Genomic DNA, 24,970 nt, shown 5'->3' on the forward strand with positions numbered 1-24,970 from the left:
AGACGACGGCAACAAGCAGCAGTGCACACGCAATACAATGCACGGTGACCTTGAAGGCGATTAACTGGTCGGCACTATCGAGATCGAAATGAAATTGCGACCGAACACGACGAGAGCACAACTCGGAATGAGTGCCAAGATGTTGTAGATGCTGGAATGGGGGTATCCGGCGTCCACTAAGTTCCGCACGATGTTCGTTTCCGACGTGGTGGGGTACCGTTCTCTGAACGCGCCCACTTCTGAACGGGGTAGCTTCACCGTTTTTGCCATCACGGTTAGAGTCTGACTGACTGATAGAGCTGTCATTTTTTTTCTACTGATTCATGGGTAGAGACAGTGGTAATTCGCGGCAAAAAAGTTGAAAATTCGCGGGTGGCAAAATAGAAAATATTCAAAATTCGCGGTAATTTCGCGGCAACCCGTTCTTTAGAAAACACCAAATAAAGTGCATTTTTGGTAAAAACAATGAAAAAAGCCGTTTCATTTAATTTAATATACGGTAACTTAACAGTACGATTCATGATTTCTTTGCAGTACGGACAACTGTGTCAAATTGTCTTCAATCATATTTGGCAGGCACGTTTTATTCAAGTTATTCTGACTCACGCTGCATTCCGTATCTATCGAATTTCTAAGAATCGATAAATAACCGTCCGCGTTTCGAATACTTACCAAAATTATTAAAATGCAAAAATGCTTGCTACTTGAACTAAGTAGGTATATCTTGCAACTTCGATTTTGCACACTCGGAAATTTTATCATGCAGGTTCATCGCCAAAATCTTTGCTCAAAGAGGATCTAGTAACTGAACCGTCCGAAAACAATTCAACCCAGGCTGACAAAATCTCGTTGTAAGAGAGCAGTAGTACTATTACATCTTATTGGTTGCGTAGGAAAAGGTCTCCCGTTGCCATCGAGGTGCCTATTGATCTTTAGATTTGTCCGTATTGTTGGTTTTCGCGGCATTTCGCGGATTTTTGATAATTTCGCGGCCGATGCTGGATTTCGCGGAATTCTCGGCTTCCGCGAAATCGCGATTTTCCACTGTCCCTACTCACGGGTTACTATGATTGATGCTGCATAGGTTGCTTCGTCAATGCATGTGAAACCAATAAAAAATTGACAATTTTTGTTCATTTTTTTTTATTGCAAACGTTATTTCCATATTTTTTCACTATTTTCGAAAACCTATAAAAGAAGAAAAATATTTATATATGACATTTTTACTAGGCAGCTGTAAAATAGAGATAGCTCCACACAAAGAGCTAGCAATGCTGCTGCTTTGGAATCGATGACCAAATTTTCAAGGCAATTAAATGTAGGATAAAATTTAGTTTCTACCAAATATTATTTTTTAGGATGTGTACTAGAGTGGCCATATTTAATGGACCCACAAAGTGCTTATATTTGAGAAATCGATTTACATGAAAATTGTACGGAGTTTTTTCTTTTTTTAAAATATATCTCTCGATAAACGTATTCAAATACACTTGTATTTTCATAAAACAGTGATATGATATAAGCTTACAAAACTCTAAAACTTTTGGTGTTTGTTAAAAAGTTTGTATTTTGAATGTGGTGTGTATTTTTTCGGTATAAATCAACAACATGCAATATAAACTGAAATTCGTCTCAATTATGTGTTGAACCATAGTTAGAATTTTTCATAAATTTAACATTAGGTATTGAAGCCAAAAATGGCCGACTTCCAGCTACCATTTTGAAATTTAAAAGGCACAAGACTCGGCAACAGTTAATGCGTCACCTGTGAAAACGCTATTTCATGTTTGCTGCGGTGAAGCAAACATAAAATAGCGTTTTCAAAGGGAATGCATTATCTATTTCCGAGTCTTGTGCTTCTAAAAATTCGAGATGGTGATTCTAAATTGGCTGTTTGTGGTTTCAATACCGTTTTACCTTAAGGACCATTCGCTTTTAATCGCCTGATAATATTTTGTTTAATTTCACACGGGATATCAAGCCAATCCAACTTATTCTGGGCTTAAATACCACAAGCGATATTTCATCTTTTCAGTCTGAGACGAGTATCATTTTCGGCACAAGTGAAAGAATCACGTAGAAAATTCATAACTTGATTAATACATTAGACAGCACTCGTACATCCGAAAAACACCTGAATGTGAAGTTTGACTACCAACAGGGACATGTCTTGAATGCAATTTATGGTCAATAATCAGAACTATTGGATTGAAGCTGTTAGTGAGTTGATTTTGTTTGATGCTCTTGTAAAACGGTTAAAGAAAAGTGTTTCAGGTCCGATGCTTTTGCCTTGTAATATATTTTGCATTCAAGTTTGCAATGAAGAGGACAATTAATATTGGTTAGTTTTCAAAACTTTTCCGAAATATTTCAATCCACTAGCGTATTATGAGCTTCTTGGGCGATATTTTTACCGTAGCTTGAATCAATTTTAAGCGCGCCCAAGAACTTTGCACTTTCATCGAAACTCAAGAGAATTGCTATTCGATCAACAGGAGATCTACCGACCGTATTTGATAAAAGTCACCTTCTTAGTGCATTTAGATCACTAGTGCTGAACTGTTTCATAGAAAATAATAATAATAATAATAATAATACTAAAAATAACATTAAATCCATACAAAAAGTTCTTGATAATTTTAATAATTTTTCTTCACCAATCCGATTGTGTCGGTTCATTTCACGCAGTTTCTGCGATGAAGTACGATTAAGGCTATAATCACTGAATGGCAGTTTCAAAACCTCTAACGAATATGAGAGGTCATTCATTTATTACGTAACGTACTTCGAAGAAGGGGATATTCAACGAAAAGTTCCATTGCGCAAGGCCCCCATGCAAAATTGCTTTATTTAAGGGTGGGAGGTGTTCAAAATTGCTATAATTTAGCGTTACGTAATATGTAAATGTCTCTAATGATATGATTTTATAATTAAAGCGCATTTTGACGCAAATATACAACTATTTTAAGAAACTAAGGCAAAAAACTTCAAAAAGACATAAAAACAACAGTTCTTATGAGAATCCATTTTTTTTTTTCAATAAAAGGGTTTCGTCGGTCCATCGAATGAAATCCGATCTACTTCAAAATTTTCATGGCTTGTTTTTGAAGTAAAAAGGAAAATTTTTCCGCCCGGCGCTCATCGAAATCGCATTATATTACAAAAATGGCCACTCTAATGTGTACAGATGCTCGAACCATATTCGGACAGGAAAGTATTCGTCAATGCAAATGGAATAACTTTTGTTCTGAAACATGGTGTTGTAAAATGAATAAATAGTCTCAAAATAAAATAAAACTATCGTAGTCCTACGTCAACCATGCAATCGTGTCTTAGATATCACCTCCCAGTTGATAATAGTTTGATTCACACAAAATATATTTTCAGAACAACTGTAATTTATAATAAGCGACAAATTAGGGAGTATTCTTTGAATTTATAGTAGGATCAACAAGTAAGTTCAAATATTTGGGGATAGATCAGAAAGTTATCAATAATTTTTCTAGAGTATTTTCTAGTATTTTCTAGAAAATTTATATAGTTCTCAATAACATAACAAGTGTCTATATATTAGTTACAAAAGTGACGGAGAAAAGTTATTTCTAGAGTTGCAGTTTTTTTGGAAAGTACCGAATTTTCGGTTTACCGAATGATGATTTGAATTTGAGCTTCACTAAATTCACTTATTCAAGAATAATTTGGTATTTAACTTTGCTCATCCAATCATCATGTTCAGTTGAATATTCGGCTGTTATTTCATAAATATATGTATAGTTTACATTTTAGAACAAAGAAAAAATTACCATAACATCATAACAGTTATATTACATTATTTTTTGTAGTCTGTTTTAAAAATATAGTCACAAGAAAGTATAAATATTAATTTGTCATGATCTTTAACAGCATTTATATTTCCATTAACCTGAAACCTATGTCTTGTAAAAACCAGTATTTATAAATTTATTGAAAATAATTTATAGAATTTACTTTCAGAGTCATTTGGCTGAAGGTAGGTAATTGAGGTAAAATCCAAAGATGCTTAAAAGGAACGTTTCTTCAATTTGTTCATGATGTATTCGTTGGTGATAGTAATATTTAATTATATACAACACTGTTTTTGGAGTTTTTCTGATTGGATTTACAGTTTTAGGCCTTTTTAAAATTATGATTTATTTTTTCCAAACACAAGTTAGATATATGTAAGATTTGAGAAACTAAACCGTGCGAAGAGTGATCGGGAAGTTCCATCAGAAATAGTTTGTTGGAGAAAAAATCGGGTAAAAATGCAAAAAAATCGTTTATAGAAATAATTCGTTGTAGAATAAACCAGAATGCCAGATCAAAATTGATATACAGCTCAACACTTTTGCTTCCCTTTGCAGCAATCTGAAATAAACAGGAATAAAGTATCAAAGCTTGTCACTTAGAAGTCGAGGGGGAATTCTAGAAGGTCGTTATTTCTATTGAAGCATAACCGAAGTTAGAAAAACTGGATTTTGAAACAAAATTGGTTACATCCATGTTTTTTTCAACAGTTGTTACCCTTAGCGTCAAATTCCGAATTGTGCACAATTTATTTTATTACATACTGTGTTGTAGTGTAAGGCACCTCCATTGAATATTATGCTGATGGAGTCGCACGGTCATTTACAGATAATGATCCCAATTACTCAGCATTTATTCAGTAGTATAACCTGAACTTTCCCTATCATACTAGTTAGATTTATAAACCAGTCCAGTCAAAATTGTCGCTCAAATTTCTGCAAAATCTATTACATTTTCAACTCAATTTAAAGAAAAAGCACTTCATTGGAAATTCAAGATAGGGCTAATTTTTGAAAACAGATCTATAATAAGAATGAATTAAGTAGCGGTAATAAGCATACTTTTAAATGATTTGTTTTAAAATAAGGAAGTGACCATGAATATTATGATGACCATAATAGTTAACATCTTTATCATAGTATGATTTATGCTCTCACCTTTAATAGTTGCATCCCTGAAAACAACCAAAAAAAACCGCAACCAGCAGTTAAATAACCATAAAATCACTCTCACAACAAATTAACGATCATCATTGGCAAAAGGTCAGCCAGGTCGTTCGGGTAAATAAACAGAAAATTTGCCAGCCTGAGCCGTTTCACTGTGGACATGTTTGTACGGATTAAATTCTGTTTCTAACCGGTAACCGGCATCCCGCTAGGGACCGTAGGCGTCTTGCGCAAGTTAATTGTGATTGAAGGATTTTCCATGGCCTCCGCTCCCTCTCAAGGGTGGCCTCCGACACGTATCGCCATAGTCATCTCGCCGCCGCCGTCGACGTTTTGGTGTGTGGTAAACGTGAAATTGTGATTTGCCGTTGCCGGCCGTTATTAGTCATGCGTTCAAAATAGACTGTCAAAATTGCGCGGTGGAAAATTCCGCTGCCAAATGAGCTGGAAAACGTGCGCAGCATATAGCGAGAGAGAGAGAGGACATTGTGAAATGTTATAACAAGTCAGAAAACGGAACGAGGATGAGGTAATCGGTGTCTCACACAGTGAGGGCTAGTTTCGGATCAGTGACCAAATGGGGCACGTGTAGATGTATCTATTTGTTTGTTTTATATAAATAGTTCTCATACTCTGTGTAAAATGAAAAACACCTTTTAGCTTACAATACGTATAGGTACAATGATCGTACTGGATTATTCGAGACAACTTTTCAAACCGATTATCATTATCGTTAACACATATGAGCGGAGTCTCTTCATTACAATCCTTTTGGTTTTCTCATTTTTTGTTTGCATAGTTCGCAAGTAATGATTGGCCAGATATAGTAAACAAAAAACAAAATTGCAAAATCGGCGATCAACCGACGACGATCCCAGAAAAAAAATAAACAAAAGCAAACGCTAAGCCTAGTCAAGTTGTGTTTACTTTCCGAGAATGATTTTACGTCCGGCGCCCATGTTCTGGCCGGCCTGGGTGGCTCCCTTGTTCGTTCCGGCTTGCAGTCCGATGATGCTCTGGCCAGCGTTCAGCTGTTCCTCGGTGAAGTTACGTTTGCACTCATCCGCCGGTTTCGGTCCGAGGAAGGGTCCTTTGAATTCCGGGTGTTTGTAGCACTGGGAATGGAAGGAAAAGAAGGGAGGGCAGGTGATGTATTTGTTTACATGATTTGTTTTGTTGGTGTCTATTGTTTTTATTTTTTGAGGGTTTCAAAGGCGAAGTGTTATAAATAAGTATCAGGTTTTTTTAATGCCCGACGCTCTCGACGCTTATGCCGCGGAATATTTATCGTTTTGAGAGGTAATTCTTATCTTGTTGTTTGGCCATGCTTTTGGTCGGCCGGTTGTATTTTAAGCTAGGAATTTATGTAATGACTCAAGAAAGTGGAATTCAAAATAACGCGGAATTATTATCCAAACAATCTCTTATGGTTCAACATTTTTGAGGCGCGATGAAGCTGAAATTAATGTTTCTTTCCATCGCAGATAACACGTATTTCGTCAATTAAAAGTGGGTAGAATCCTTGATAATTTGTATTTCGGTAAGTATTGTAACTCGCATTAGACTTTTGAAATGAGCTCTCGAGAAAAACATGATTTCAAACTAGCATTTGTTTTATTCCTTCAAACGACATCAAATATATTTTAAAATCTTTAAACTGTAACCAGTTTTTCCGAAATTAATGTTTCCAGAAGTTGCACATAATTATTCTTGGGATTTTTATACAGAAAAACTATGCTTTGAAGAGATGATTCTTTTGCTGATTCAGCAGTTTTCTAAGTTAAATAAGATTATATCGCCTACAAAATTTTAAAAAATTATGAAAAATCATCATCATCAAAACATCAAATTGTAATGAATTTTTTATACGCTTATATTGTAGAACATCTTCCGATGTGACCTGAATCAAACGATTAACATGTTTGAAAATAGTTCCGCGATTTTTTTTTTCAATTATTTTATATGCAAAATTCTGATTGATTTTTCAAAATTGCGAAAACTGCCACGAGTTATCCGTTATGTTTTTTACTTTGTTTTGAGATTTGATGTCGTGGTACTCACAAAAGTTTTAACATTATTTCCAACCCAAGATAATTGTTTTTTTTTTTATCAATTATTTTTTGGGAAAGCATGCTACAAATTTGGAAACTTTGAATAAGTATGAAAATTCGAAAAGAACTTGTCAAAAAATGCAAACAAAAATTTTTCTCTATTGAATGTCTAAGCAGGAGAAGAAACTTTTCAATAATAACCACAAATAGTTACACCTTGACCCATAGTGCACCAAATCTCAGTACACAAAATCTCATTGAACTTACCGCTCGTCCCAGTGCAAATATCGTACTAGTGACCTGTGCAATGTCCTTTTTCTCGTACAAGTCCACCGTCTGGAAGACGTCCAGATCGGGAACGCCATACTTTTTGATGGCCTGCTGGAACAGGTTGATGTTCTCCATCATTTTGAACTGCGTACCGGAGGTGTTGATTTTGGCTACCGAACCGGGAGCCAGTTTGTTGATCAGTTTGCACAGCACCAGACCATCCCGGAGGGCATCCTCGTACAGCACACCAGCCGGGAATTTCTCCTGTAGGACCTCCTCGATCCAGTACTGTGCTTCTTTGTCCTTTTCCAAGTCACGCTTGCCAGCGATCTACGGAAAGGATGATACCAAACAAAAAAAAACGTTTCCAATGTCTCGCACTTCTCGCAGAACCAAATCACTTGTTTCAATCACCACACGAAACACTTACCTTAGCGCGAACTTGACGCTCCAAAGCCATTCTGTTACGCTTGAGTTATTTCACAGACAACAAAAATATCACACTAATTGGTTGGGATCACGGCACCTGGATAATGTGCGCACTGAGCTCGCGAGGAACTTTCTTCGTCGAATCACTGTTCGGAACTGATGTCCATGGGGATGCAGCGAATCGCTTTTAAACATTAGCCGACTTGACAGGCCGATGACGGCGATGATCGGTTTGGTCACCGCGAATGGAGGCGGACTTGGAGCGAACTAGCGGAAATCCTTTCGTCGCTCATGCGCCGTACGCCTTCATGGAGAAAACGAAGTGCGCACGCAGCCCTTTTTTCTGTTTCTGGTCAGTGCTGTGGTTCTGTGAGACGCTGCTGCTGCTGCATGGGATGCACGAGAACACAGCGGCGGGCTTTGTTTTTCACGAAATTTACCGTGGGGGAGAGGAAATTATGCGCAATGTTTTATTTCCGTTTCCCTGTTCGCAAAAGTGGCACATTACACGGATGTAACTAATGAAGAGGGAAAGGCAGTCCAGCCTTGACCATGGTTTATATAAAAGTTATATTTTTTGGATAATTGCTCTATAATTACTTCTATTTCCTATCAACATCAAGCTTATTCCATCAATCTCTTAAAAGTAGATTGGTTTTCTCAAACAAAATTTTTATGTGTATGTTCAAATTGATTTTTGCTCGAAGTTCGCAACATGAAGAAACTTTTTATTTATAGGCCTATTTTAACCTAGTTCAACTCTCATTACATTTGGGACACTCTGGCATGGCTCCTGACTGTCTGAATATGGGATGATAGCTTCGTGTCATTTACGTTAACGATCTTGGATCATTTCTGCCGTTTTGCCTTGATCATTCAAGATACGGTGCGGGTGGGTAACAAGGAATTCCGCCTAATACGAGAAGGAATGTTTATAATGAAAGAGGGGAAAATTCGGGAAAGTTCCAAATTCGCATGTTAATCGGAAGGCGAAATTTTGTTATTTTTCTTCAGCCGAATCACGCCTGGTTGGTCCGTCTGGGATTAGTAACGATCGTTGATTGCTACAACAACAGCTGAAAACTTGTTTGCTCAGGCCTGGGCGTTGTCTGACCAGTTTGGTGGCATGCGAAATATGTTTGGTTTACTCCAAAGTAGAATGTATTATTTACCTCTCGAATGGCGTCATATTTCGCTCCGTTCGCTTTGACATCGTAAAACAGATTTACTGATGGCCGATGCTAGCAAACGAATAAATTATCTTCCAAAATTTATACAAATAGTTTATGTTTATTGTTAGCTAGCCGTTCCCAATTTGACCACAAAATGCAGAAAAACAGCCGTGCGGCTCATAAATTTCTTTTTAGACGATAAATTTACTTTCTCCTTATTTCTCGAAATATCTGCCTAGGTTTTCCAGTTCATAATTTAAATTTTTTCTCATACCAGAACAGCGAATATTTAAAACACACTAAAAATACCGGAGCTTAAGATTTGCTAGTATGTGTTAATAACTTTTTTCGGTCTGATCAGAGAAATGTAATTATAGCTCTGTTTGGCGTCGATTAATTTGGCTTTAGTCTAGAGAAAACAAATGCGTAATCAAGAACCGCTGAGGTTGAAACAACAAACCAGTGACTGCGTTGATTGTCCGTGATTTCCTCTGTGTGTAGGATAAATTCCTGCGCTGCAGAGCGCAGAAAACCTACAACCAATCACCTAACACTTTAAACCAGAAACCAAAATTGAAAACCTAGAACTACAAATCAAAAGTCAACAAAATAAAACTCGTGACCCAAAAATCAGATCCCGAAACTCTACGCAAAAATCAATTTTCAGTGATTTTAAACCATTCAAATGGTCATTTTAATTCAAAAAGACTTTTGATAATTTACTTAATAAATTCATCCTTTTTCAAGTAATTTTTAAACAGAAAACAGAGAACAGAAGACAGAGAACGGAAAACAGAAAACAGAAATAAGAAAACAGAAAACAGAAAACACGTAGACGTATAATCTCGTCTCACAGTAACAAATTGAAAAACCGAAACCATAGAGAGCGTCACGAAAATTTTCAACTTTCAAATGCTTAAAACTCAGTCAGTTTCCAACGAATTTCTTTCATTCTTACAGCAGTTGATTGAAAAATTAGCTATGCATCCACTAAACGTGGAAAATTGTGTTTTTGTGATGCTTTTTCTATACTATTGAAAAATGTAGAGACTTTTTTAACGCATGTTTCAAACAATCAGAGCTGAAACGTGGCCTTTTTCTTCTGTATAGCTTAAAAGTTTGTATACGCTAAGGTATACAAACGATATGATTTGTATTTATTGTTGTTGCTTACTCACTCTACAAAGATACGCTTACCGGGAATTTAATTCTCAGTAGTCACGTAAAACCAAGCAGAAATTTAGTATTTGTTGTATAACTGATTGTTACAGCAAGAGGACAATTGACGCTTACTGGAAACAGGCTCGACTCGCAACCAGGAGAGGCAGCAGCTGATTTTAGCGCAGCGAGGCTGAGCAGGCGACTTATCGATTGCAGCGTTCCATAGCAGACGGATCAGCCGGCAGACCGGAGCACTGCATAGCATGGCTGAACATGTCCGGGAATTTTTTTTCTGGATTTGTAGTGTCGAGTCAGTCATTTGGCCACTGCTAATAGCAGTGGGTATGCCGGTTAGGGTACCAATCACTTGTATGGGAAACAAAGTAACCAGAAAATTAAAAAAAAACATTTACAAAACGTTCACCTGCTCGAAAAAACACCCTGTGCAAAATGACAGCTCAATCGGACTGAAAATGAGTTGGCGCAAAGCGACTGAAGATTGATCTTGAGAAATCCGAAAAATCATGATATTTTTTCAGATGATACCAGATCTTGACGTTTCATGCAGTTTTAAGCCACCTGGCACAAAAAAAAATCAAAAACTTCATGCACCACTTGGGTTGAATTTTTTTTGATTTTCAAAGGCCAAACTTCAATATCCTTGTGCCACCCCATTTTAAGTCCGGTTGAGCGAGATCGACTTGAACTGTCCTACAGTACGGTCGCATTTTACCAACAGCTCGAGGCTAAGTCTTAGACTACCGAGAGATATTGAAATTTTGTTTTTCGCTTTCAACAGGCAATCGTTTTAAAAGACTACCTGTTGAAACGCAAAGTAATAAATTTGTTTTCAACGTTAACGAGAGTTCAGTGAGTAAATTTGGTTTGAGATATTTCTACTTAAATTCTAAAGTGAAGTGAAAGTGAAGTGAAGTTTTCCAGTTATGCCTGGAAGAAATAAAAAAGCTCGCTTTGATGCGGCTTCGAGGAAACGTGGGGCATCTCCTCCAAGTGACACTGAAATTTCGACTAACAGGAATGCTATTATTTCTTCCGTTGGGGATCAATAAGTTCAAACTTCTCATACTGAGCTTGAAGCCGTTATGAAGAAGGTAAAAGTTCCACCTATTGTGGTATTTGTAGCAAATTTAAAAGCATTTCGATCAGAACTTTCATCATTTCTGTCGGATGTGAAAGTTAATTTTCAAATTGGCCGCCATAGTGAAATTCGTATTTTGGCTGAATCTTTTGATGGCCATAAACATCTTTTACAGTATTTGACTGAAAAGATGTATAAATTTTATTCTTTTGATGCCAAAAACTAGAGACCGTTTAAAGCTGTTTTGAAAGGTCTTTCAAATGATCAATCTATTGATGAAATTAAAGATTGTTTGACAGAATCACTTGGTTTTGCCCCCAACCAAGTAATTTTGATAAAACGAACGGCAAATGCCAAAATTAATCAAACTGGAATACACCAGGAAAATTACTTAGTACATTTTGATCGTACAAAAGTACATAATTTGAAATGTTTGGAAAAAGCACGTGTTTTTTAACGTGCAGATAAAATGGGAAAATTTCAAGAGACATGGAGGAATCCATAACCTTACGCAATGTCGGAATCGTCAAGCCTATGGTCATGGAACTCGAAACTGCCATATGGCAGCAAAATGTATGATTTGTGGTGACACTAGTCACACGAAAGATATCTGCCCCGTGAAAGAGACCACTAATAGTTTCAAGTGTGTAAATTGTGGGGGAAATCACAAATCTAATTTCTTTAATTGTCCTGTAAGGTCAAAAATTATTGCTTCCAGACAACGTAGGAATTCTAAACAACCTGTTGTCAATGTGGGTATACAAAAGACTTTCAATACTGTTCAGGCATCACCAGCACTTTCATTAGCAGGTGTGTCGGTAATAATTTAAATTCAGATAACAAATTTCAGACAAATAATCCTGTTCAGGCAACACCAGGCTGTTCATATGCCAGTGTCCTTTTAGGTAATATTTCAAATTCAAACAGTAACAAACCATTCGTGTTTGGTGCTGAAAAGTCAGGCAGTATTGATTTAGGTTGTCCAACTCCCGAGTAGATTGAATACCTACAACAATCCATGCTGCAGCTAATGTCCGTTTTGTTGAACTGTTCAAGAAGGTATAAAATTTACAACTAATATTGATTTCAAATAATGTTGTAAATTTTCTAAATTGGAATGCTCGCTCTTTAAAAGCGAAAGAGGTTGAATTTTTCAATTTTTTAACAGTCCACGATGTGCATATTGCAGTTGTGACTGAAACGCTTTTAAAGCCAAATATCAAACTAAAAAAGAACACAAATTTTATAGTTCATAGGTTTGATAGAATTGATGTTGTCGGTGGTGGAGTTGCAATAGTTATCCACCGTAGAATAAAACATCGTGTTTTACCCCATCTTGAAACCAAAGTTATCGAGAGTTTGGGAATTGAAATTGAAACAAGTATTGGCATTTTATTCATAGCCGCAGTGTATTTGTCTTTTCAATGCACTGATGACCGAAAAAATTATTTCAAGGGAGATTTGCAAAAACTCACAAGAAATAAATCTAAATTTTTAATCATCGGTGATTTTAATGCGAAACACCGATCTTGGAACAATGCTCAAAGCAATTCCAATGGAAAAATATTGTTTAATGATTGCTCGGCTGGATTTTATTCAGTTTTATTTCCAAATGGTCCTACATGTTATTCTTCTGTTAGGAATGCACCTACAATTGATTTGGTACTAACAAATCAAGGTCATTCATGCAGTGATTTATTAACTCATGCTGACTTTGATTCTGATCATTTTCCCATAACATTTTCTATTTCCCATGAAACTATTTTAAATCCCACTAGATCTGTGTAAAATTATCACAAGACTAATTGGGATAAATATCGTTTCACGATCGAAGAAAATTTGAATGATGATATTATTTTACAAAATAGTGCTGACATTGACAGAGCATTAGATAATTTTAGCAGCTTAATTCTCAATGCCCGGAATTTATCAGTTCCTAAGGCTCGAGTGAAATTTAATGCACCAATTATTGACAGTGAACTTCAACTTCTTATACGTTTGAAGAACATACGGAGACGTCAATACCAAAGATCTCGTGATCCTGCTTTGAAAATTATTTTTCAAGAATTACAAAAGGAAATTAAACATAGATTCACTCTCTTGCGAAATGAGAATTTCATGAGAAAAGTTGAACAACTAAAACCTTATTCAAAACTTTTCTGGAAGCTTCCGAAGGTTCTTAAGAAACCTTAGAAGCCCATTCCAGTCCTTAAAGATGGTGATTGCATTTTTCTAACGAATGAACAAAAATCTCAAAAACTTGCTCAGCAGTTTGAGAGTGATCAGATCTCCACCCAAGAATTTCTTTCTGAAGAGTTATTGGAAACAAACTTGAATGAGGTGCGAACTATTCTCAAAAAATTCAAAAACATGAAAGCACCAGGAGATGATGGGATTTTTTATATCCTCATCAAAAGACTTCCCGAAAACTCTTTAAATTTCTTGGTAAAAACTTTTAACAGATGCTTTGCACTAGCACGAAATGAAAAATGCCAAAGTCACTCCAATTTTAAAACCTGAAAAGTGTCCAGCTGAGGCATCAAGCTATAGACTAATTAGTTTACTTTCCTCTATTAGCAAACTTTTTGAAAGAATAATTCTTAATAGAATGATAACACTTATTAATGAGAACTCAATTTTTGCAAATGAGCAGTTTGGTTTTCGCCATGGGCATTCCACTACTCATCAGTTACTTAGAGTAACAAATATGATTCGAACTTATAAATCTGAAGGCTATTCGACTGGAGCTGCTCTTCTAGATATAGAAAAAGCATTCGACAGTGTTTGGCATAAAGGTTTAATAGCTAAAATGTCAAATCTCAGTTTTCCGCTTTACCTCACAAAAATGATACAAAGTTATTTAACTGACCGCACTCTCCAGGTTAACTATCTAAATGGTAAATCTAATAGATTGCCTGTTAGAGCTGGTGTGCCCCAGTGGAATATCTTGGGCACAATCTTATATAACATTTTTACTTCTGATCTCCCTGATTTACCACCAGGTTGTGAGAAATCTCTGTTTTGTGACGATACAAGCATTTCCGCAAAAGGAAAAAGCCTTCGTGTTATATGCAGTCGGCTTCAAAAAAGTTTAGATATATTTTCTTCATACTTACAAAAATGGAAGATTTCCCCTAATGCTTCTAAAACACAGTTAATTATTTTTCCTCATAAGCCAAGAGTTCCATTTATCAAACCTACCAATAACCACGTTATTAAGATGAACGGTGTGGTCTTAAATTGGTCTGATCAAGTTAAATACTTAGGGCTAATTCATGATAAGAATCTTACTTTCAAGGAGCACATTGAAAATATCCAGTCAAAGTGCAATAAGTATATCAAATGTTTATATCCTCTTATCAACAGGAATTCTAGACTTTGTCTCAAGAATAAACTGTTAATTTATAAACAAATTTTTGGGACAGCAATGTTATATGCAGTTCCCATCTGGACAAGTTGTTGTGCAACCAGGAAGAAGACACTTCAAAGGATTCAGAATAAACTTTTAAAAATGATTTTGAAGCGTCTTCCCTGGTTTAGCACGAACGAGCTACATAGGCTCACTAATGTAGAAACATTAGAAAATATGTCAAGCCAAATTATTAACAAATTCCGACAAAAATCGTTGCAATCCTCAATTGCAACGATTAGCTCACTTTATAGTCAGTAAGATAGTTTTAAGTTTATTTTAAGTTTTGTTTTATTCCTTTTTTTTCTCCTTGACAAGTAGGTTTAATATTTTTCCTACAATTACATTAACTTAACTGCGAAAGCTAATAACATTCAATAATATAAAAAAAGCGTTCAAATATATATATATATATATATATATATATATATATATATATATATATATATATATATATATATATATATATATATATATATATATATATATAATAGTGTTAAAATATCACCATTTGTGGCAGAACACACAATATTAATTCTGAATAGATATTTTAGTACATAAATAAATCATTACAAACTACTCCCCCCCCCCCCCCCCCCCTATTAAAAAACAAGTCCGGTTGAGCTGGAATTTTGTAATGGTTTTTTTTTGCGTAGGTGAACATTTTTTATAGGGTCACGATGCTCCCACACAGACCGTTATTATTATAAAAATGTACCAATGAATCTGAGTACACCACTCGATTTGTTATGACGTTCAGAATCTCTGGTCGAAATTTCAGAATTAACGTACAGTACATTTTTGAGTAATGCCCTTTTGAAGGTCGTGAAGTACAAAAAAGTGATATAAAAACATTGAAATACTTACTGTAAAGCACGTTTTTCAACCACCTTACTTACTTTACTTTTAAGGCTACAGACCGATTATCGATCCAGTGCCGAACCCAGAATACGTACGCATTGTTTAATGGCAGCCGAAAACTGTCAAAACTTGTGGAAAAATTTTGAAAAAACTGCCAAACATTTTTTTTTCACATTGTTTTTGAGATTTAAACCATCTACCGTGTCTATTTAGATTCCATTGCCTTCGTAGTCCCGAACTGAAAGCGAAAGTAGATAACGTCACACGCCTAATGATTGTCAATTAAAAATGATTGAGCGTTGACGGAGACAGGAGGCTACAGTACTTCACGCATATAGAGGTAAGAAAAAATTGGGATAATCAGGTCAAAAATCGACATTGGAGTGGGGGAACTTAAAAATTGTGTGAAATATGTTTAAAAAAATACGCGGAACATTATTTATTGTTCGCAACTCTTTTGTTTAATACTTTTCTGCGGATAAGAACTCGCCAACGCTATTGCGTTCGGTGCAGGGTTGAATTTGCGTTACTTATTGTTACATATGTCAGGGGGGGTTAGTTGAGATGGTTATATAACTGTGATATTATCATCTTGAAATTGGAACTTTTGACCAGTGACGGGGTAGGTTGTTTAGTATCACGTAATTTGAGGGGGTGTCATATCCAACTTTTTTTTTGTTACATAGAAGGGCAGGAAGAAAGGTTGGTCGACTGAAATCTGGATTTTTAGCATTGCGTAATTGGTGTACGAAGTTTAATTTCAAATGATACGCTGAAAGAAGAGAACGAGTCATAATTTGCGTCAATCATTCCATCAATAAAAACATTAATCAGTTGCATTTGAATGAACCAATGAACACAAGACGGGAAAGAAACACAAAATCAAACGCGTTTGACAGCAAAAATATAAATCGGTATTTGATGGCAGTAGCTTGAACAGCTCAAATCGAAATGCCTGCGCGAAATTTTGATGCTTTGAAAATGTGGTGCCCGGGTCATGGTACTCAGCAGTTGAAAACAGGTTTCATATAGAAGCCAATCTTGATCTTCATCGCATCCTCAAAAAAACTAAGGTTGTCTACCCTGGTGTGTGGTTTTCCACACATACAACATGCTTGTCAAAAATAAATTTAAATGTTGTATGTGTGGAAAACCACACACCAGGGTAAACAGCGTAAGTTTTTAAATATCTCATCAACCAAAAATATTTTTCCCTTGGAAAAAACGTATTTTGTATCAAATTGATGGTTAAGGAATTGTCAAGAAATTTCGTCAAAATCGATCGAGAAGTTTTCGAAAAACAATCGAAACAAAGTTCGTTTGTGTGGTTTTCCACACAAGAGTAGGATGAAGCCTTCGTAAATTCTTGAGAGCCTGCTGAACAAACATCTGTTGAATGCTTTCACTTCTTAGAATCTAAGTTGCGTGATACGGTAACTAAATGAGACCGTACAAACTCAAAATAGAGTGGCCGCAGCTATGAAGGGTCGTCAAACTTCTAGACAATATCAAACAAAAATTCGAGCGTAGGTTTGCATTATCGATAAAAAACTGCTGATACTGCCGAAAAGATAGCTTCGAACTCAGATTAACACCTTGATTTCTCGCAATTTTCACACGCATAAACGTATGACCAACGATCGGGTAAATAAAGCGGCAGGCTTCGTGGTTTGATTTACGATAAAACAAGATGGTTACACAATTTTCGATTCTTACGGCCATTTGGTTGACATTATTCTAGATAGTAAAATAGGTCAAGTTACTTTGGTATAGATTTTGCAGCCATCAGCATTAAACAGCTTGCAATTTCCAGTGAATAGGTGCGTATTATCGCAAAAAAAAAAATAAACAGGAAAGACCCTAGGTTGCTACCTTGAGGCACACAGGAATAGGTAACCATTTTATGGGACACAGTTGTGCCAATTTTGACGTGGGACTACGTCTTTCTTCACTATACTAAGATGCATTCTGGGAAAACTGGATTGAACATTTAACGTTTTTGGTTGGCGGAATGGAAGATTTTAGATGCTAATAGCGCTCAAACAACTAATCCGATTTCAATAGTTAATATACCGTTGGAAAGCTAAAACATACAAGATTTGTATAACATGATAATTTCGGTTACCATTTTCTTATTACTCCGTGAAAATTGCGGGAAAGTTTGAAGGTCGAATATCCACATACATTTTCCATACGATTGGTATATTTCTGTAACACAGACTTCAAAAACATAGACGAATTGATTTCACCCATTCAGTCGATGGCTAGCAATGCCAGCAAATTGGCATCGTATTCATCACCCAACGTAAACGACGAAGAAAAAAAGCAGAGATGCTTCCACGTGATTGGTTCTTCCCCCAATCATCCAGGTTTCCCACACTGAGTGACACTATAAAAGGACATTTCGTGTTGAGCAGCGTTGCCAGGTATCCAGATTTAGCTGGATTATCAAGATTTTTGAACATGTATCCAGGTAAACAGCTTTGATGTTCAATTATCCAGATTTTTCATGGATGATTCAGATTTTATCCAGATTTTATTTTCTATGTCCCGCAAAAAGGTCATCACTTCAATTTTGGCACGAAATTTTGCAATTTTGTCACCTCAAATTTTGCGTACCCCAAGACTTTTATCCGAAAAATTAACCTTTCACCCCACGAAATGACTGCCAGATTTTTATTTTGCCTTTTCCAGATTTTCAAAAAAATGACCTGGCAACGCTGGTGTTAAGAGAAGCTCATTCCCTGGTCGACCGTCTAAGCGAACAGTTAGGTTTTCCTTCGATCTGAGTTGGACCCCACCAGTGGTAATCTAATTCAGATATCGTTGTTGGAATACAGTCCGAAACTGGACGTGCTCGGCACTGGGGATTATTGGAAGCCGTTGGAAGGGACCATTGGAAGACTTGTAAGCCGTTTGGATGCTGCCGATAGTAATTTGTGTAGGTATAGTGTGTCGTATACCAAGTGTGTGTGTCTGAGTAGCGTTAGCGTGTGTATGTGTGTGTGAGTAGCGTTAGCGTGTGTATGTGTGTGTGAGTAGCGTTACCGTGTGTATGTGTGTGTGAATGGGTGTGTGTGTGTGAATGCGTGTGTGTGAATGTGTGTGTGTGTGTGTGTGTGTGTGTGTGTGTGTGAATGTGTGTGTGTGTGTGTGAATGTGTGTGTGTGTGAATGTGTGTGTGTGAATGTGTGTGTGTGTGAATGTGTGTGTGTGAATGTGTGTGTGTGTGAATGTGTGTGTGTGTGAATGTGTGTGTGTGTGAATGTGTGTGTGTGTGAATGTGTGTGTGTGAATGTGTGTGTATGAATGTGTGTATGAATGTGTGTGTGAATGTGTGTGTGTGAATGTGTGTGTGTGTGTGTGTGTGTGTGAATCTGTGTGTGTTAATGTGTGTGTGTGTTAATGTGTGTGTGTCAATGTGTGTGTGTCAATGTGTGTGTGTGTCAATGTTTGTGCGTGTGTCTGTGTGTGTGTGTGTGTGTGTGTGTGAATGAGTGTTGTGAGTGACGTGTGTGTGAATGTGTGTGTGTGTGAGTGACGTGTGTGTATGTGTAATTGGCGTGTGTATGTAAGTGGCGTGTGTATGTAAGCGGTGTGTGTATGTGTGTGTGTGTAAGTAGCGTGGGTGTGTCTGAGGAGCGTGTGCTTGTGAGTAGTGTGTGTACATAGCGTGTGTGTATAACGTGTATGTGTGTGCAAAAATGCATTCATCCGAGGTGAATTTATTCATGACAGAATACTTTTATAGGCAACAAGTTAATTATTTTTCCTATTAGTTTGTATGCTTTGTATGTGTTTTTTTTTGTGAAGTGTTCATGGATTGTTGTGTTTGGTATTTGTACGATTGGTGTGTGTTATATACTCTGGCTATGGCAGAACTAAATCTTTACACCCACAATAGTCCCACGTCAAGCCTACGTTTGTGCACTCAAGCACATACCCTTTACCTTTTTATTTGTAATGTTCTCTGCCGTGGTTGAGATTCCAGCCTGCAACAGAGGAGAGCAGAAAATCCACATTATTTTTGACGATATTATCACCAAAAATTCTTCTGAAAATTTTAAAATCGACACTATTGAGAAAAAGAGTCATTTAACAAATTCTTTTTCATGTCCAACACTGTTCCACATAGGAAATTTTTCATGGACATGGACTGCTAGTTGTCAGAAACACTTTCGTCTCCAGACAGTACATAGTACATTTTGAAATGTTCAGAAGAGTTTTAGGTGACTAAGTTGTCTATGTAATCTGAATTTTCTTACATTCCTAATATTTTATTTTATTTTTATATCAGCTAATATATTTATTTTTAGCGTTATGAATATTGAGATACCACGTGCAATACATTGACCTTCAACAGAAACGATGTTTTCAACAGTTTCACTTTCGCAAATGTCATAAAACGAATGATGACTCATTGCGTCCAAAACAAACGCTGCTGTATCAACAGGACAAAGCAGGCCATAACTGTGCGAACGCATTGCCTGCTGTCATACCAACAAGAATGTTCTCCAAGTGCTAAAAATAAACCAGAGCTGCCATCCACTTTCGGTCGAAGCATTGATTGCAGAAACCGCCCGCCTATTAATAGCCTCATAACACATCGTGATCGCACAGGTAGTCAGCATGTCGAAAATAAACGGATCAACCTGACAACCACACTCAGACCGCTACTGGTCTGCTGACTGCGTCGCTGTCCTCGAGAGAAGAAAATGTCTCCCACCCAAAGCCAAACTCATCCACGCCGGGACGCTGGTACGGACGCTGACGCGACGGGTAGCGCAGTCGGCTTGCTAACCAACTTAAGAACTAGATTCGCTCAAAATTCCAATTTACTCGCCAATAAATCAGCGCTGCTCAAAATAAAGTCCACTCGAATGGAGCACGCGCGAAAAATAGATGACGACGATCACGACGACGAGCGTCCTTCCTCCATCATTCCATCCATCCATCGCAAACAAAAACCACGTGAAAACAATCCGGCGCACCGCTTGACGGACGCTGTTTTAATAGTCATTATGAACTTTGTTGTTTGTTGGCTAGCACAGCAAAGTTTTCGTTTCACCTTGACTATACAAATTCCTCGGGAAATCACACTTTTCCTCTCGGTGTGAAAATTATTTTTGGCTTACATCATACCGGCTGAAATAGTGCAGCAATAATGCAATAACACTGCACTTAAGTATGTCATGTTTGCCAGTATTCTTTACGATCGCTATGAGCACGATCGGAACGGTTGAAACTTGAGTGATTTTATGTGTTTTTAATTAAATTTGTTTTAATTGATGGCCCTAATAAAAGATGACTAGAATCAAGTCTCCAATAATTCTTTTCTTCTTATGGAGAGATTCCACGCCAATTTGTTTCTTTCTATAAAATTTTAGTCAGAGAACGGAATAAATGAAATTTTCACCACCTTTTGTAGTTACAACATAATATGCACAATTTAGCAATTTAATAGTGTTTTTTATCACAACACATGGAAAAGAACCATGTGACGCTGACATTCTTGAAGTTAAGCAAGTCTTATGAATTCTTCGAAAGCCTTCAATTGCAGTGCAGCCGAAAATCTACTACATCTGGCATGAAATCCCTCTATTATGCATTTTAAAGTAAAACATAGCGTGCCATTATACGAAAATTTTATTGATTTTTTTTATATATACATGACCTAAACATTTCTTTTTTTTTGTTTTGTTACTCATAATACTTATATTTACAGCTCACGAACATTGCGACATACCGATTCTCCCTATATTCGTACAATTAGCGATTTTTTCTCTTAGATAGCTTTGTCACGATAATTTTTTTAAATATCAAGATATAATGCATTAGGTTTGCCTTTATATACGACTTCGGATGTTTTTTTGCCTTCCACTCTCACTAAACCGTTGTGTGTTGGATACTGATTGGCAGAAAATTATTTTCTGGACACAGGAATCGATCCGTATACAAGAATGCGTTGAATGTTTGTATTGAAATAGAACCTTATTCAAGCCATTGATCATCGTAACGACTATTTGTAAAGCGTTGCATCAACGCGCGGCTTTTTTTGCAACTTCTGTTGCGACTCTGGCGAAGTGGATGGATGCAAAGCGGGGCACTTTTCCATGGTTAATTAGCGTATCTGACACCACGTTAGAGAAAAGTGCAGCGTCTACGTGAATCATCATACGTTACCGTTACGTCAGTTGTTGTTGATGGACGTTTGCATTTTTTTTCTTGACAGGAAGAATGACAGACTTTTTTCTGATTAATTGGATTGGATTCTTTTAGTTTTGGTACGCAGCGTGGTAAATATCTGGATGATTTTTAATTGGCTTTCTCAGCATCCTTCGCGCATGTGGTTCACACGCTTTGTAACGGAATAAGAATACCACGTAAATCAACGCTAATTAACGCCACTTTAAATTAAATAAACTAGTGGACTTGACAGGATCCGTTTTATTTAAGTGTAATACACTTTCTCTCTCAAGCGGTACAGATTGCAACGAAAGCAAAATCCTAATGTCACTTTTTTCGTCGTCATTTAAAATCTAAGCTGTCGTTCCACTAGCGCGCTCTACAAGCTTAGTATAGTCAGAATGCAGGAAATTTCCAAATCACCACCCCCGAAAAACTCTTAGAATAAATGATTGGCGGCGGTAGTTTTGTTCAATCCTCCGAGCGGATCCAGTAAGTATCCGGCGGCGCCCCCACCGGCCCCCAGTAGTGACGAAAAGGGTGACGAAAGGGCGGCCACCGCGTGGTGATGGTGATTCTGCAAGTTGTGATTCATGCTCAAATGATTTGCGGCCGACTTCTGGTGGTTCTGCAGCAGCGAGTTGCAGGACGTGCTCCACTTGTTGGTATTGTTGTTATTGTTATTGCTGCTGTTGTGCAGCGTCGACAGGCTTCCCGTCACGTTCGCTCCATGGCTACCGAGTAGACCTCCGCCAACGCCACCGCCACCGTTCATGTCGGAATCGGACAGTTTGCCTACAATGAAGCGGAGAAGAAAAAAAATGTTATAGAAACGAATATTAGTGGAGTCGGAAAAATGATGCGACATAAATAGATGATATTAGCGACCGGTAGTGACAGCGGTAGTCATGTGTGCGTGTGTGCCAGGAAACATAATAATTCATAATTTATTGAGTTGTGGGCGACTTCATAGTGCTGAAGTTTATATGAGCTGGAGCGGGTGAATAATCGAAACGTAGATTTATATTTGTTGGGACAGAAATTTGAGGAATGCATTACAATGGTGGTCCCCGTGGCTCTGTGGTTAGCGTTGTCGATTGGCTAGCTCTCTCACATGGTTGTGATATCGGGTTCGATCAGGTCGAGGATCCTCCCGAGCTGGAAATTTTCTCGACTTAGTACTGGGGCACGGTGTAACGTTGTACATATCCTACAACTACAAAATGTCCCAAAAACGAATTCGCTAAACTGATTTAGATAGTCGAGACCGCTATTAGCCCCTTTAATAACAATAACCATGCGAAAACTATAGTACAAACCGTTTTTTTGCCGTTTTGGATGGTTCAAAACCCCATTGTTTGTTTCTTTGGATGCCTCAGGAAATTTCACTTTAAAATTGAGTTTTCTCGAGGATACACGCAAAAGTTGGATGGGGCGAAGCCACAATAATATTGTGCGAAATGAGCGCAACTTATGAATAATATTGAATCCTGGAAAACGAATATGTGATGTCCCTAGCGCAGCGTATTTTCAATGTTTTAGGTGGCTGCAAATCATTACACTTCTGAAATCTCAACCATTGTCGACATGTTAGACTGGAAAAAGCAAAGCAAAGCAAAGACTGGGTGCTACATTCCGATAGACTTCGCAGCCAACTGGTAAGTGTTCAAGAAAATTGCGGGGATAGCGCTACGATCCTACTGACACTAACAGTCTCTTCCGAGTCGAGACTCGAACCTACGACGACTGGCTTGTTAGGCCAGCATCGTACCTCGAGACCAGCTGGGAGGGATAGTACTGGTATCGGTAATGTATTTTATAATGCTGCTACCGTTGAAGCATCGTTAGGAATGGGCGAACAGTTCATATGAACTGGTTTACGAAAATAAACTACGGTTTTTGAGCGCACCAAAACTAATTGTTCGCCCGAAGCCGAAGCTTACCTAAACATCATGACTTTTGTGTATATGATATATATTCCAATTTTAACCTTTGTCAATGTATTCATTGTGCATTAATGCGGAGTATACCACAATATATCTAACTAATGGTAGCAGTGGTCATAAGCTCCTACAAGGGGAGAAAATTCATTGTGCAACTGTTGCTCTGTTTACACTTTCATTAACTAAGATTAGAGCAATAATTGTGCGTAACGAGGAGACACATTGGTTGATTTAGACTTGAACTTTTACGTGTAAATTTTATTTTATTTTGAAGATAGACTTTTATAACCACCATGCAGCTCCGTTGGAAAAAGCTATCAATGAAGACGCATGGTGGTTATGGTGGACATAAAAGATTAAAAAAGGGGCCGCTCCTAAACCACGTGGTCATGAAGAGTTGGGAGGGTGGGGGGCGTTGTCAAAAGACCACGCAGGGGGGTTAGCGATATGACCAAGAGGACTTTTCACTGACTTATAATTTATTATTGCCACCAAGTCAAGAATACGGCTTGATAATTTTTAGGTGTTACAGAAAGTTTTATGTAATCAATTTTTTTACTTACTATTTCAATACTATTATTCAAATTTATTAGAACAAAGAAAACAATTTTTTTTTCGGGTTTGAAAAGACTTTGTTTGATATTTGCTTCTAAGGATTGATAATTGTCGAGATTGTCAATGTCGAGACTTGTAACATTGTTCCTGGAAGTATATTAAAAAATAATAAAATATCATAGCCTTTATCTTAATAGCTGTTGAAAGTAGGATAAAGCGAACCTTGTAATCAGGGGACAAAATGTACCGAGCGATGACAGTTTTTTGATGACATCCGAGAGCGTCCCTCTATGACAGTGTTAGTTGGTATTGGCAAAATAAAGACAGCCGACAGATAAAATATACTGCGATTATAACGTTGCCGTCTAATTTCCCGAACGGGAATGTTTTTTTTTTCTTCGCTGTTCACCTTATTCCCATGTCGACGATAGCATGTATGGTTGCATGTAACATTCGGTATGCGATACACACATCCTTCAGTGCACAGCCGCTCTATTGCCGAGTTAGCTTTTCTTTGCACGAAGGCTGTCGGTGAGTTGCCGAACAGTCCTTACGCTCCTTCTTCCCACAGCCTTTTTTAGCACCCGTCACTGACATCATAGGTAAATGAAAAAAGAAAGGGAAAATGTTTCCGATGGATTCGGGCTGTTACCGAAACGCGCTGTTTGTGTAGTGCGGACATGAACGTCTGTATAAAAACAGCTTCTTCTCCTTTCTACATTCGCAACCCCGAAGACATCCTCAAATGCCGATTCGACACACGGATTAAATTTCTCGTTTCCTTTTGTGATGCTCTGTTGCCAATACGTTCTCAACGTGACTCTCGGACTGCCAGCGCGAATG

The 24,970-nt window shown here is 37.4% G+C and overlaps 2 protein-coding genes across 2 annotated transcripts in view; both read right to left on the reverse strand.

The window, feature by feature from the left end:
* Window positions 1-5,580: 5,580 nt before the first annotated feature.
* Window positions 5,581-7,971, reverse strand: LOC129724594 (muscle-specific protein 20). Its single transcript, XM_055679593.1, has 3 exons — window positions 7,743-7,971; window positions 7,310-7,642; window positions 5,581-6,106 (listed from the first exon to the last, which is right to left on the reverse strand). The coding sequence occupies exons 1-3, from the start codon at window positions 7,770-7,772 to the stop codon at window positions 5,915-5,917; spliced, it is 555 nt and encodes a 184-aa protein (XP_055535568.1). The 5' UTR covers window positions 7,773-7,971; the 3' UTR covers window positions 5,581-5,914.
* Window positions 7,972-21,080: 13,109 nt separating this feature from the next.
* The window catches only part of LOC129722108 (paired mesoderm homeobox protein 2A-like), an 89,398-nt gene continuing 85,508 nt past the window's right edge, over window positions 21,081-24,970 (reverse strand). The window contains exon 4 of the mRNA XM_055675345.1: window positions 21,081-22,424. Within this exon, the coding sequence (XP_055531320.1) occupies window positions 22,069-22,424 (356 nt within the window). The 3' untranslated portion in view covers window positions 21,081-22,068. The remainder of the gene's footprint in view (window positions 22,425-24,970) is intronic.

This window comes from Wyeomyia smithii, chromosome 2 (genome assembly GCF_029784165.1).
Source record: "Wyeomyia smithii strain HCP4-BCI-WySm-NY-G18 chromosome 2, ASM2978416v1, whole genome shotgun sequence".
Lineage (NCBI taxonomy): Eukaryota > Metazoa > Arthropoda > Insecta > Diptera > Culicidae > Wyeomyia > Wyeomyia smithii.

What these genes read in the sequence shown, in the direction of transcription:
- LOC129724594 (XM_055679593.1), bottom strand. Translation starts at nt 7,772, where the DNA reads ATGGCTTTGGAGCGTCAAGTTCGCGCTAAG. An exon ending in AGCGTCAAGTTCGCGCTAAG is followed by an intron (nt 7,643 to 7,742) that starts GTAAGTGTTTCG and finishes TCCTTTCCGTAG; the next exon opens with ATCGCTGGCAAGCGTGACTT. An exon ending in TATTTGCACTGGGACGAGCG is followed by an intron (nt 6,107 to 7,309) that starts GTAAGTTCAATG and finishes TTCCATTCCCAG; the next exon opens with TGCTACAAACACCCGGAATT.